Source organism: Astyanax mexicanus, chromosome 12 (genome assembly GCF_023375975.1).
Source record: "Astyanax mexicanus isolate ESR-SI-001 chromosome 12, AstMex3_surface, whole genome shotgun sequence".
NCBI lineage: Eukaryota > Metazoa > Chordata > Actinopteri > Characiformes > Acestrorhamphidae > Astyanax > Astyanax mexicanus.
The window spans coordinates 39,146,684-39,161,989 of NC_064419.1; the positions used below are offsets into that span (position 1 = coordinate 39,146,684).

Here is a 15,306-nt window from a genome sequence, read left to right on the forward strand (position 1 = left end):
CACACACTCACAGAGTGGACACACGCCTTAACGTGTGTGTGTGTGAGTGTGTGTGTGTGTGAGAGAGAGAGAGAGAGAGAGAGAGAGAGAGAGAGAGAGTTGGGTAATCCCTGCTAGCACAAAACCACTGAATAAACGTTAATATTTTAGCTCGATTACATATTTTAACCTTTAAACAACTGTCATACCACTTTAATAAAGAACTATGCACTTGTTCACTTCACCACCCTCACGTTTCTATACTTCTATATTTGCACTACTGTTTATACGGGTTCTGTCTATACTGGTACTGTCATTACCTCTGAATCCCTCAGATCACAATTGCACTATTGTTCTCTAAAATTATAAATATAAAAGAATGATAGACACTAAATCTACAATACAACAAGGTCACAGATAAACCTTGTTGTATTGTATATTTAGTGTCTATCATTCTTTTATATTTATAATTTTATTTTGCTGTAACTTTGGGAAGGAGAGTAACGTAATTTCAATCCTCTATATATAGTATTCAACAAAACTACTTTCCTTGACTTGACTTGAAAACAAACGGTATTAAACAAAATGATTTAAACATGTAATGTTTGGTTCTACACTCTTAATGCTTTTATGTGAAATGTGCCTTTTCACAAATAAGAATAAGAATTATTATAAAACTGCAAGAAAACAGTATCAGCTATAAGAACAGAATATAAAAAACAGATATACATATTTAATGCATTAAAAACATATTGTATTAGTGGTTTTAGTGTATATGAAGACATATATTCTTGTTGTTTGGTATGAAGGGGCTGACGGCTGTGGCGGTGAGTTGGTTAACAGGTGCAATAAGTAAAAACAGCGACCTCTGCTGGCAGAAACCACACTGTAAGACAGGATTGGACAATTCATGTTCCCAAGGCCACAAAATAACCTGGGACTGATTTGGAGGACTAGATAAACATACTGATCTCAGTTTGACTTAATGTTCATTTCAGCTCTTTAAAAACGCAATAGATGTTACAATTTATCAGTGCAGTGTGGAAGTTAGGCAGTTGATTATTTTTCATAAAATAGAGTGATAAAGATTTACTGCAGACTTTGATGTTAAAGATGAACAAAATCAAACAAATCAGTAACTCTGAAAAACAGTTATATTTATTGAGATTATCCTGATTTTATAAATAACCCAATCAACTTTATCATGTTAGGCTCAAACTGGATGAATGTGGGCTAGGTGGGTTCTAGGTGGGCATAAGCTCCCATCTAAGCCCTGTGTACAGCGAACAACCAAGATGGGGACATAGGGCATATTTAACCCCTCTTCCCCACATCAGTATCATTCATTTGCTGGGCCAAATTAAAACCTACATACACCACACCCTGGCATGTCATCTGGGTCATGGAGAAAAGCCACCTTAATCCACATCCAAAAATCTTTAAGTGGACGGCGCTTTTTTTCAGCTTCACTTTTAACAGAGGTGCAATATATATACATAGACTACTACACTACTGCAGCTAAATATTGCAGTAATCAATGTATTCATATGACTAGTGCTTTGTTTACTAATTACTGTGTATTTCGTAGAGCTTGTTTATTTTAACAATCCAGAGTTGAGGGGTTTCTTTTTGTTTTTAAAGTGACTTTAAACTTTTTTCTTCTTATTTCCTTGAATTCCTACTTTTCACCCATTAGATTTCCCTTGTATTTTTGACATCACATACTTTTGACAAGCACCAGTTTCCCAGTGCTCAGTATTGACTACAGAGCCAATACATTTTGATGAGGTGTTAGTTTCTGCCTCCAGGCATTAAAACTCCGTCTGAGACCACCCCCTACTGACAGATATGAAGAAGTGCAAATTTTGGACACACTTGTAACCAGTGCTCACTAACCTAGTTGTGACAACAGTGTAAGAACCAACTGTTTTGGTACCCACAACAATAAAACACACATAAATTACATATGTTCAATCATAACTTTTTTTGAGCAACAATGGCAAAAAAACATTTTTAATGATCAGCCAAATAAATAACATTACTAAATAATATATACCAAAAAATGGCCATAAGCACTGGAAAATTTCTGATATCTTGAAACTGAGAAACATGGACAGTAGAGATGATGACTGGCAAGAAGAGTTCAGGTGGCTATGAATTCTGTAGACATGGGCAGTGAGAGCATGTAAATTCATGGACAACATGGGTGCGGATGTACGAAAAAACCTTCGAAAAAGGTACATTTTTTCATTTATTAAATGAACGTCTGAAACTGCAGATTACAGTTCTCAATAGATAAGTGTTGAAGGGCAGGTTAAAGTGGTATTATCAAAACTGACATATTTGAAAATATCATTTTATTTTTTATTTCACATAGGTCTTAAGTAACCATTGCTAAATATTAAGAAATATTAGAACTCGAGATCCCTAAAGAATACTTTACAATACTTAAATAAAGTAGATCAGTCCACTTCTTTTAATTTAAGCCTATTTGTGGACTGAATTGAATTTCTTTAAGTGCAGGTCTTGACCTAGGTCTGGCAATCTGACTGACTGACTGACACTACAACAAAAATGACAAACAAAAGCATTAAATACAAACTTAAAAATACACAATGCACTAGACAATGAAATTGCATATTGGAAATAAACAAATTAAAAAGTATTTATATATTTTACATAGAATGAAGAACAAGATTTCTTTTTTTTTTTTTTTTTTCATATAAACTGAGAGCTGCCTCACGAGTTGATGGCTTTTCCAATCAAGATCAAGCCACCAAAGATAAATTCAGATGTGTGAAGCTTTTTCACATGCTCTGCCGCAACTTCTCCAGGGCTGCTTCTTTTTCCTTCAGAAGGACTTTGAGGCGTTTGATTCGCTCCTGGCGCTTTAATTCCTCAGGGTCCAGCATTACAGAAGAGTACAATTCAATGAAAGTGTTGTTGCTGCTGGTGCTGCTGCTTGCAGCTTCTTCTGAACTAACTGAGCTGGAGCTTGAGTGACTAACATCATGTTGCATGGACAAAGACGAAGGATTCAGACCTTTAGCGGGCTTTGTGTGCAATTCAGTGCTATGTAACTTTTCGTCTCCAGACTTCCCAGATGCCACACTGCTTTTTGGTGGGCTTGTAACTGGCTTGTTGAGTACCTTCCCAACATTTTTGCAATCTCTGTTTGACCCTGTTAAAACACTCGCCTGTTTAGGTGGGTCAATGACAGCAGGCCTATTTGGCTTTTCAAGAGATTTAAATGGTGAAATTGCAGCAATTGCTCCAACCTTAGTTCCACAAGGACATGCCGTGCACACTCTCCCATTCCCTTTACTCTGTCGAGCTGGAGTCCTCCTTGATACAGCCATACAAGCTTTCCCGTTAGTACCACATGTTCCAGTTTGAGTTTGTTGAGACTGAAATGAAGATGAGGAAGAACAGAGTGGCTCAATGAGATTTTCAGTGGGAGTTTCCTCATCTGAGCCCTGACAATACAGCAACACTTTGCTGTCTGTACAGGCATCTGTGGACATGCTCTGCATCTCATTGTGACCTTTTACTACATCCTTGGATACAGAGGTGTCCAAGCATGTCTTCTGTTCAGGCCCTGCCAGCCGTTTTCTTTTGGCATCTTCTGGGCCATTTTTTCCTTTGGGTACCTGTACCTGCAGACCCAAAGAGCAAAGTAATAAATATTTAGGTTGTACTCAGCACTAAATATCGTTTCTACAGTACTTTCATCAATCATTCATGCAAATATATAAAGTAGGCTACGATGAAATGTATTGGCATGGTCACTTTGCATAAACTCGGTTTATATAAATGATAAAGTAATTTTTGCAAAAAAGCTTTACAAATGTGGTTTTGCGACATGTTGTTGCTTTACGTTATTTGACGGACGCACAATTTGAGACATGCTTTATGTTATTAAACTCATGGAAAAAAGTAAGCAACGATATTATTTTGTCATATTTTTTGAAGAATAACTGAAAACATACTTAAATGTGGTATATCATGATATATTTCATCATCATGATATAAAAAATTCCATATGGTGATATATGATTTTCACTGCTGAGGTAGCAATCAGAGTGCACATGTACATTTTGTCCATACATTTTGTAGGTGTACACATCTGGTAAGATGCAAATATAAAAGATTTGTCTAAATCTATACATGTGAATTTAAACATTATGTTTCAGGTTACAGAAGTTTAGGCAAAACCAAATCATTTTACATTTCACCACGAAAATATTTAATGTTAATCTACAATCTCTTAAAGCATAAGAGTGAACTCACCTGTGCATCCATCAGCTTTTTGACTTTTTGCTGTATCTGTGAGTCCTGAATCAGTTTCCGGATGCCCTCTAAAGTGCGTTTGTTAACGGTCCTTCTTTCTGGTTGTGGACTTGCCGCTTTAGCTTCCTTTAGCTTCTGCAGGCAAATTCGTACATCAGACATAATCCCAAAAATCTTTCTGAGCTCAGAATCACTCTTTTGTTGCTGTACTTCTTCCAAAGCTGGTTCTTCCCAGGACTGTGAAATAATAAAAAGAAGACACATAAACAAATCGTTTTTTAAAAATCAACTTATACTCCTTATACAACACATTTACATAATTACAACAGACATTTAAAAAGGTTTTCACATCTGCACTGTGTAATCCAGTTAAATAGAACACTGGTTTCTTTTTCTCCCTTAATGGAATTTGTTTGGGAAAGTGTGAGTACCGTATTCACCCCCATCAAGAGGATGTGGTCTCAGTCTTGATCAAAATGAACTACGAAGCAGTTTATTTGTGGTAATAATGTTATCTGACCTAGATTCAGCCCAACTATCAGGTGCACTCTGCAATTTTGAGCTGAATGAATTTCAGTCTGGTTTAATGTGGTACACAGCACAGATAACTACTACAGCTCTGAACAAATGCCATTTATGCTGTTACTCCACATTAAACTGCTCAGAAATATTCACTAGTACAGTACACAGTTCTTTCCCTATATTTACTTTCTTGCTTTGCCCTAAACTGCTCTAAGCAATAACCACATGTTTTTAACAAGTTTTCAAACATGTATCAAATTAAGTTGCAAATATGTTCTCTTCACCTACCATTTCATTGAACTGGATACCTGAGTCCACTGAAATCTGAAGTCAAATATACAAATATAAAAATAATAAAAAAAAAAATATATAATATAAAAAGCATAATTCAGTTGGCACAAACACTGAAAACAGGATATGAATCATGTGCTTCTTTAAGCAGCAACTAACCACAATGTAAAAATAAGTCTCTTACCATGAAATCAGTAAAACTTCATCAATTACAACTACAAAAGTTTTCAAATAAAAAACAGCAATAACAACCTTCATTTTTTGGCATTTTATCCTATAAAGAACATTATATGGTAACCGTACCGTTTCGATGACTTCCTTGCAGACTTCCTCTAACTGTTCTGACACAGCTCCCCCTCCGTTCACTCGTTTATCAGCAGCTGCATGATCTTCACATCTGCTGACGTCAAGGTCAATGACAGGGCTGTTTGTAATGTTCCGTGTATCACAATCAGGGCTGGCTTTATCTTTCTCAGAATTGTGCTGTGAAGATGTGTCTGCAGCTTTTGTGCTGGTGTCAGTTTCTGATTTTGGTGGGATGTATGACACAAATATGACATTGGAGTCTTCGTCATTCTCACTTGCATTTTCATTAGGTACAGATAATGTACTTAAAGCTGTGCTTGGTGAGCTCTCTTCTTCGTCATCACACAGGTCAATAATTTCATTTGGATTTTTACTGGATGGAGTTTGTACAGAGTCTTGCTTTGGAACTGTATTTGAGACACTGGGGGGCTGGACAAAATTTCTGACGTTCAGATTGCTTCCTGCTCCAGAGATCACGTCCTTGGTGTTCTCAGAACTTTTTTTAGCCACAAAGTAGACCTTTCCATTGCACATTACAAGGGCACTGTCCTTTCCTGGACTGATCTTTTCCTGAATGGCAGTAGAAGAAGTAGATGCGCGTTTTCCTGCTGTACCTTGATTCATTTGTTTCTCTGTTTCCATTTGTTTGACTGCTTTAATGATGTCCGTTGTCATGCTAGGTGAAGTGACCGGTATAAGGAATGGCGCAGTGCTTCCTGTCCCTTCTTGGACCACCCACCTCATTGGGGTGCTGGCTCCTTCATCAGGCTTGGGACCTGATGTAGAAGTCACATTCAGAGATTTCACAGAGCTTATGGTAGGCATTGGAGTCGAGCTCTGAGTGGTTACAGTCTCTTTCATTAAACCAGGTACCTGCTGACTGGGACCTAGTTTCAAGGAATTGACTGGAGATACGTACAGAACTGTTGATAATCCATTTGCAGAGTTGTTTGGTGCATTTAAAGAGGTACAAATTTGGCTTTTGATGGACTGTGGAAGTGCAGAGGCAGGGAGAGTCCTTACGGTGGCATTAGGAGGGATCTGAAGGTAATGTCCACTGGAAAAAATGGGCGATTTACCAGACACAGGTTGTTGTGGGCTGCTTATCACAGTAACAGGTTTGCTATTACTCTGCAGGGGTAACTGCAAAGCATGTTGTGTCAGTGTTGGAGCGACTAGTGGGGGACGTACCTGATTTAAAGTGTTTTTTAATAAGTCATTAGTTCCCTGCAGTTGACTTTTCAAAGGGTTCAATAAAGTGTTGCTGTCCGGAGGCATTTTCAAAATGAAGCGTCCATCTGCTGTTGGCTGAAGTGTTGGGAGGTTATTATGTGGTAAAGACACAGGAGATAAGAGAGTAGGATGATGATGAACTTGAGGTTGATGGTCAGTCCTAGCAGAAATGACGTGTGTCTGAACAAATTTCCCATTCACTTTCTGAACTGGTATCAACTTCATCACATTTTTCCCATCAGGTCCAACAGCCGGCATTGCTTGGTAGTAAACTCCCGTTCCACTGTGTATAGAAAATAATCCATCAGTTATGTACACATATAGTATCTTGGGAACTAATCTGGTTTAGCATGAAGTCATTACTGTGAATTACTGTAACTTTTAATTGCACTAGTTGTATTTTAGTTATTATTATTTAGGGTATTCCTCTTAGTTACCAGAGTTACCTACACATGAATACAGGTATTAGAAAACCAAAATGTCTTTTAGGTTAAGCTGAGTAAAATAATAGTAAAACACAGCCAACGAGTGTGGGAGGTTTTCCTGAATTTTCTTGAACAGGGGGAATTCACTGACATTGATGACTGATAATTGAATGACATGTACTCTGATATAATGTAAATATATATCTAGCATGCTAACTGAAGAAGTCTAAAGAGGAACACTACAAAAGTCCTGGACATGGATAAAAGGTAACAATTCTGCAAAGAGAGAACTATAAAACATTTCATACCTTTATTACATATACACAGCTCTGGAAAAAATAAGAGACCACTTAATGATTATGTCTTTCCCTTACTTTACCAAATTGAAAACCTCTGAAATATAATCAAGAGACAGATGGATTATCACAAGCCATCACACCAAGCTGAACTGCTTGGCACCAGGAGTAGCTTAAGGTTATCCAAATGCAGTGTGTAAAACTAGTGGAGGAGAACATGCCAAGATTAATGAAAACTGTTGTTATTTCAGCCATTTCTCATTTTCTGCATGTAAATGCTCTAAATGACAATATCTGTATTTGAAATTTGTGAGATATGTGGTCCATATTTTATAGAATTAAAAAATGTTCATTTTACTCAAACATATACCTATGAATCGCAAAATATAGAAACTGATTCAGAAACTAAAGTGGTCTCTTATTTTTTTCAGAGCTGTATATCCTTTTTGTGTTTGATAAGCTGAAAGCTTTCTTTATAAAAGCACCGCTCAACTGCTCCAATTTCGTCTGTCATTTTGAAAATCTAATTAAGATATTGTTTAAAGAAATAAGCTACAGGACACATTATAAGCCTATATATAAGGTGAGTTTTGATCATGAATATGACCTGTTATGTCAGAGGTAAGTATTAATTTAAAAAATAACACTAACGTTAATCACTAATTGAATTAACAGTCAAAAAGTAGAAACATTATACATTTAATAGGGTAAAAAAGAAACAAAGAAAAGAAAAAACGGAGAGATTTGACTCATTTAAATTCATTAACACTCAGTCTTGCCCAGTAGAATGTATTTAATGTAGTCAATACTGAATTGATCTAGTTAACGTAAACTAGCTTAACGTTACATAGGTTATCTACTTTAGAAAAAATATAACTAGTTACTTAACACTCTTTACACAGATTAGCCACAGTTAAAACTAATGTTTTCTACATGTAGAAGTTTATCATGGTTTAAACTATTAACTACACGTGTTGTAAATAACGTAGGTTATCTATGACAAACCTAGTAAACGCTAGCTACGTTACAGCTTTAAGTTAGCGTTAACCTAAATAACGTTAGCTAGCTAACCTAGTAACGTTATAACTATTGGTTAGCGTTAGATAGACAGTTAGCCAGCTTTATTAAAAAGGCAAAAAACAGCATAAGCGCTTTGAGTATTTTATAAACGACACTTTCCCGCTTAACAACCAGTTAAAACTACCTTTTTCGAGACTACTTTTTCCTCATATCTTTAATAATATGCAGGCGACACCGCTTTATTCAACAAAAGCTGCCGTTAGCTAAGCTAAGCTAACTCTGTCAAAACAAGCGCCATTTTTCCCCCAGTCCACACAGAAAATTACACAGAAAACCTCAGCGAATAGCAGATTTTTATACATGAGCGTAAAAATAAAATACTCACTTCTCCATTCTGAGTTTTAGAAAACATGCCACTGAAGAGAGAGTTTAATAAAGGTCTCTGAGCCTCAGAATGAGCGCTGTATTCGGTAGTGAAGGCAGATACAGGACACTCAGCGGCGGAGAGCGGAAACTGCGCCGTTCTTAAATAAAAGCCCAGGCTGCGTCTCAAACCCCGCATTTCCACACTACAGCTTTATTATACATGTGCAGCCAAACAAATATATATAAAATCTCATTAAAAAGTGACTTTATTTCAGTAAATCAGTTAAAAATGTGAAACCTATTAGTTCCGTCAGACAGCTCTCTCAGTAGACGGGATATAAATGCGCTTGCTTTCTGTTCTCTCCTTGCTAGAATATACATCGTTCGTCTTTTGTCTATTTTCTGTTCTTAATTAATAATAAATATATTACTATTAATAGTAATAATAATAACATTAACAAGTCTTATTAATATTATCATCAATATTATTACTTAACCTAATTTACTCATGTTTATGTATGTATATATTTATTTATAGGTATGTATACAGTATATGTATATACATATGTATGTATGTATACATTTTTATATGCATACTTGGCTTAAATGACGTAAATGAACATGCGTATTGTGTCTGGTAAAACAAAAACACAATAAAAAAAAAACCCTGAACAAAAAACAAATGTGAAACGCATTATATAGATGTATTACACAGAGTAATCTATTTTAACCCTTTATTTCTTTTGTTTTTGTTAATGAAAACCCAAAAATCAGTGTCCAGAAAATTAGATTAGGAGAATTTCTGATATATTAGAGATATAAATAACCTTTTTGTATATATTTTGTATCTCTAATAAATCTGAAATTCTTAAGTCAACAAGTGCTGCTGGTTTTTATTTTTTTTTTATCAGTGTGGGCAGCGTGCAAAGTCCTGCTGGAAAATGAAATCCGCATCTCCATACAAGTTGTCAGCAGAGGGAAGCATGAAGTGCTGTAAGATTTTTACTGCCACTACACACCAAAAGAAATTGAGTGTTTCAAAACATTTGACCGGTAGTGTATATTTATTGCATATACTTTAACTACTTAAAGGTATAAGTTACTGTATTATCAGAGTAAGCAAAATATGTAACTTGTATTAAATAAAAGGGTAAAATTTCTTCACTTTTCTATTTTTTTTTTTTTTCATTTCATACAAGAATACGAGAAGCCAATAAAAAAATATATTCCAAATATGACACTGTAAAAGCAAATATATTATTTTTTAAAATATAATTTTATTTCTACAGCAAAACAAAGAATATACAAAAATATATACAAACAATTTTAACACTGTAGTAGTACAAGAATATACAAAAAATATATACAAACATACACTGTTGTAGTACCACTTTTTGATATATAGACATAATTAGTACATAAAAACACTTGGGTTTTTATCTGCTTTTATCCACCCAGGCAAAGAAATTACAACGAGCCTCTGGATTGGATGTGTGGCCTTGAGGACGAGCGCACACAAAGAACTGCCGGCCTAAAGTTGGCCCTGCTTTTTTCACAGTCCGAAGAATACAGGGCTCTTTGTGTACCTTGCACAGTGGCGGCTGGGGAGGTCCATGAAAAACTGATTTCCAAAAGTCAGAGCCTTTCTTGGAGTTTGTTGTTTCATGATCAGATGTTCCATTGCTTTGGATACTTTCCTGAGAACTTGGTCCACCAGTAATAGTCTTTGAGTTCCTGGATTTTTCTTCATTATCCTTATTTGTGAGCTGCTCTGTGAGTTTGCTGTATTCAGTGTCATCTTCAGTTTTGTGAATCTCTGAGCTGCTGTCAATGCAGTTAGCAGCAGGATTTGGACTTGGCCTCATGCTATGGCTGGAAGGTACTTCAGGGGTTGGTTTAGGTTTAAAGAAGGATAAAAGGCTGCCCTGAGGTTTAGCTGCTGTTTTAACAGATTTACTCTTCTTCCCTTTAGAAGTGGAGGTCTCTGGAGGTCCATTTGAAGGCCTTTTTCTCCCAGCATTTCCCTGCAAGCCTGCTGCTTCAGGACTCACATTCTCACGCACCTCCCCAGCTTCTTGAGATCCAGGTAGGTTCTCTGTATTGTCTCTGAAAGCAGCTTTTTGCTCAGAAACTTTAACAAGAAAGCTAGAAAGTTTCTGCTGCCTGCCAACGAACTCTGGCATGTAGCGTGTGCACAGAGATGGACACCTGGGACTGGGCACAAGGGTACAGCTTAGCTGTGCCCACACAGGACAGTGATCAGAACCCTCCACTTCTGGCATGATATCTGCATTCTGCAAACTTTTCTCCACCAGCGAACGACTGGCAAAGATGTAGTCAATGCGTGTGCCGTAGTTGGTCTGTCTGGCACCGGTAAGAGTAGACCAGCACGTGAAGGCACCGACACGTGTTGGATGGAAATGTCGGAAGGTGTCAACAAATTTACCACCAGGAACAAATTTCTGGAAGGTCTCTGAATCTGCCTTCTCTTCATCCTCTTCATCCTCTTCATCATCTGTTCCATTTTCCAATGACCCATACAGAAAACTGTTCAGCCACTTCCTGCCTGGATTCTTCTCAAAGTTATCCTGTGTGAGAAGCAAATAACAACATCATAATGTATTGTATATTATAGGGGTGGGAATCACAAGGCATCTCAAAATCTTATATCCCAATATGTTGCCCATTATAACAATGCTGTCTTAGGGAGTGTCTATATTTTAATAAAAATATATCAATATTTGACACTGAATATTGATATGACACGACATGTATAAATATAAATATGATACAATATATAAAAATACTGATATATTGTACCAACCCTAGTTTATAAGCTCTCAAAGGGCATGTCGTGAGAAAATGTATTAAAAAAATTTAAATGCTATGGATATTCTGTCTGTCACAATTATTTGAAAAATGTACTGTTATTTGTTGGTCTTCACCAATCATTTTAGTTAAAGTATATATTTTGGGGAAACAAAATTAAAAAGAATAACACAGACAGTAAACTTAGTTAAACTTATTTTTTAATAATTGTATTTTTATTCTGCTTTTCAAAGAAAATGTCATTGTTCGCTAAAAGATATTTGGTCCTTTCTCTTATTAGGCAGAACAATGAAAGTGCTTTTTTGCCATTTTTGGGCAAATAATTTTGGCTGCAAATATTCGGTGCATCTTTTGTGTATATGTAAATAACAAATCTAAAATGCATAGATCGAGATGTCAATGCAATTCTGTGGAATGAAAACTGCAGGCGATGCAGAATAAGGATGAAATTAGCAAAATAGTACATGTGTAAATTACTGCATAGTAGGTCTACTTCTTTTAGTGATCTGGGATTTCCTGTTTTTTTCAGAGGTAAATAACTGCCACAGTTTGCATACTGACTGATATGTTAAAGAAGCCTCCTGGGGAAATGTTTAAATGTGTGTTCTAACAGGTGCAAAAACAGGGAGAATCTTTTTCTATCTGAGCATGATCAGTGCACGTACATAGCTACTTTAGGCTCCTACTTTAATAGATATAAACAATGAACAAAGATTATGTTAATTACTGACCACATCGTCTGGGTCACAGTGATCTATAGGCCGATGAGATGTGTTGATATCCCCCAGAATGATCACATGACTAGACAGAAAGAAAGTGATTAAGCAATGCAAATTAAATGTAAAAAAAAACATAATGGAACTCTGGATTAAGCTAAACCAGCAAAACATGTATGCAATTTTACTGATGTCCTTCTTACCTTCCAGACCCCACAATGGCCTCTGCTCGACTCTGTAGGAGCCTGTAGAACTGCAGCTTGAAGAGCTTCCTCTCTGGCTTTTCTGGATCCGCACGTGGGCAGTACACATTAATGACAGTGAGTGTCTCTGGGTCTTCTGCTCCCCTGCATGAAACATTCAACATGGGAACACATTTCAGCATTGACAGATGACAGTCATTGTGTACCCATCACATACTCATCACCAATCATCAGTTGTACTGTACTGAACTGTAAAACATCTTGAAAGTACAACAAACACAATGTTTTAATATTAAAAGGTCTGAAGATGTTATGACACAGACTTGTGGCATTCCATGAAAGCTTACATTAATTTATGCTGAGTGATGACAGCCCGTCCTTCACCATCTAGTGAATGTAACTCTTCAGTGGAGAATGCAGTCTGGTCCCCATAGCATCCAACAGCCTCTCCATTGTTGACAAGAAGCCCAGTCAGTCCTTCTTCAGCAGCGAATGGTGTAGCACTGTCTTTACAGAAGGTTGCGACTCCTGTTCAGAATTATAAAGTTATCAAAATATTGCATCCAGTCCCTGTCGGAATGTACATAGTTGACTGATTCTGTTATAAATTTAAAAATTGTACAAAATGTTGGACACAAAATCTTTTGAGAACTATTCTATGGCTATTGTATGGCTAATTAGCCATTTCTTATTTTGTCTGCAAATAAATGCTTTAAGTGACAATATGTTTATTGGGAATTTGGAAGAAATGTCTGTAGTTTATAGAATAAAACAGCAATGTTAATTTTACTCAAACATAAACCTATAAACAGCAAAATCAGAGAAACTGATTCAGAAGCTGAAGTGATCTCTTTATTTTTTGCAGAGCTATTGTTAGCTAAGCTAAGCTAGTGTATCTGCATACATGAACTACTATAGCAGTGTCTTTTAATCCCCTGAGTTCCTGAAATACTGTAGTTACTAGGGGTGTCACGATTTCGATATTTCATCGAAATCGATCGAAACTATGTCATGGTCTCGAGCATCGAAGTCAAAAAGAGGATTGACGATCCCTCCCGCAAATGGCGCAGCGCGCTACGCAAATGGCGCAGCACACTGTAGCTCAAAAAGCAGCCCTTTCTCTACAGAATGTGGACATTCTCATCTTCTTAAAGAAAAACTTGAAAATATAAAAATAATAGTTGTTTTGTCTAATATGTTAATAGTTTTGGTACCTTAAGGAGCATCTTTCTCTCAGATAAAGTTAATAATATATCTTTATTAAAGAAAAAAACTTGTCATTCTCAGGGACTGAATCTTATTTTTCATGTTTAACTGTTATAGTAGGATAGAGTTCAGTTTGTTAAGGCTCTAATTTTTTTATTTAATTAATTTAATTATATTTTATTATTTATTTTGTTATGTGCACACTGCTGCTACCAAAAAATGCCACTAGATGGCATTACAAATATATCTTAATTAAATTATTTAAATTTGACCATTAGTGCCTAATGTGCCTCAAGCCTGCCTTTTAAAATAAGATAAGATATTGTAAATTTGATGAATCAAACCAATGACTGACCATAGACTAATCTAAAACTGGCATAGGCCTCTCTGCTGTAAAAAAAAGAAAAAAAAAGAAAATCGAGAATCGAATCGTGACACTAAAATCGGAAATAAAATCGAATCGAGGATTTAGAGAATCGTGACACCCCTAGTAGTTACTAACCTGAGTATCCACTGCGTCCTCTGCTGAAGCTGAAGTAGGAATTATATCCATCCACTACTGCAGTCCTCTCATCCAGCAGATCCCCTGATCCACACATAATAACAGATATAACAGATTAATACTCTGATTAACTGTGTAAACATGCTAACAGCCATGAGTTTCTTTAATGTTACCAAATTAAAAACCTCTGTAATATAATCAAGAGGATGATGAATGATCAAAACCAAGCCATCAAAACCAAGCTAAATTGCTTGAATTTTTGCACCAGGAGTGGCATAAAGTTACCCAAAAGCATTGTGTAAGACAGGTGGAGGAGAACATGCCAAGATGCATGAAAACTGTGATTAAAAACCAGGGTTATTCCACCAAATAATGATTTCTGAACTTTTAAAACATTATGAATATGAACTTGTTTTTTGGGGGGTTTTTTTGCATTATTTGAGGCCTGAAAGCTCTGCATCTTTATTGTTTTAACTCAGGCTAACAGCCATCCAGCCTCACTGCTAAACCTCTTTACTGGCTGAATAACATAGCTACTATACTCACGCGTGACCTTCGTCTCCTGAACACAGATAATATCAGCGTTAAACGAGTCCAGCGTCTTCTTAATGCCATATTTAAAACTCCTGATTCCGTTTATATTCCAGGTAATAATCTTCATATCTGTCTCAGAGCGGCTGACAGCGTCCCCGCGCCACCATTACCACACAGCTCGGGATCGCGCGCACCAACTCTCGCGAGATTATACTGCGGTCGCGCGCTTTTCACGGAGCTATGGCAACCGGTTTCAGCCAAAAATCACAACACAAATTTATTACTTAAATCTCAAACTACAGGTCTCAGTTTTACAGGGTTATTAGTATGATTATTTTCTAATATATCAGATTTACAGGTTTATATATATCTACAAATCCATTCCGAGGAGATTAATGACCAGAACCACATTATGTAATTAATTTAAAATAAAATAAATTAGGTTTATACATGGGTCATTCCTGGGATTGGGTGCCATTTGGACAACAAAACCTTTTGAAAAGGAAATACTGTTATTATACTTTTTTCACATTTTATTGTGAAAGGGGTATGTTAATTTTTTTAGGTCAAGCTCAGGCATATAATTTG

General features: G+C 36.3%; 2 protein-coding genes across 2 annotated transcripts; both read right to left on the minus strand.

Moving 5' to 3' along the window:
- Positions 1-1,119: 1,119 nt before the first annotated feature.
- lrif1 (ligand dependent nuclear receptor interacting factor 1) lies at positions 1,120-9,038 on the minus strand. The gene is made up of 5 exons (XM_007231873.4): positions 8,748-9,038; positions 5,386-6,904; positions 5,080-5,115; positions 4,270-4,506; positions 1,120-3,635 (listed from the first exon to the last, which is right to left on the minus strand). Exons 1-5 carry the CDS (start codon positions 8,753-8,755, stop codon positions 2,787-2,789), a joined length of 2,649 nt encoding a protein of 882 aa, XP_007231935.3. The 5' UTR covers positions 8,756-9,038; the 3' UTR covers positions 1,120-2,786.
- A 947-nt stretch (positions 9,039-9,985) lies between these two features.
- On the minus strand, positions 9,986-14,919 carry apex2 (APEX nuclease (apurinic/apyrimidinic endonuclease) 2). The gene is made up of 6 exons (XM_007231872.4): positions 14,731-14,919; positions 14,185-14,268; positions 12,824-13,004; positions 12,477-12,620; positions 12,289-12,358; positions 9,986-11,316 (listed from the first exon to the last, which is right to left on the minus strand). The coding sequence occupies exons 1-6, from the start codon at positions 14,843-14,845 to the stop codon at positions 10,165-10,167; spliced, it is 1,746 nt and encodes a 581-aa protein (XP_007231934.3). The 5' UTR covers positions 14,846-14,919; the 3' UTR covers positions 9,986-10,164.
- Between the last annotated feature and the right edge of the window lie 387 nt (positions 14,920-15,306).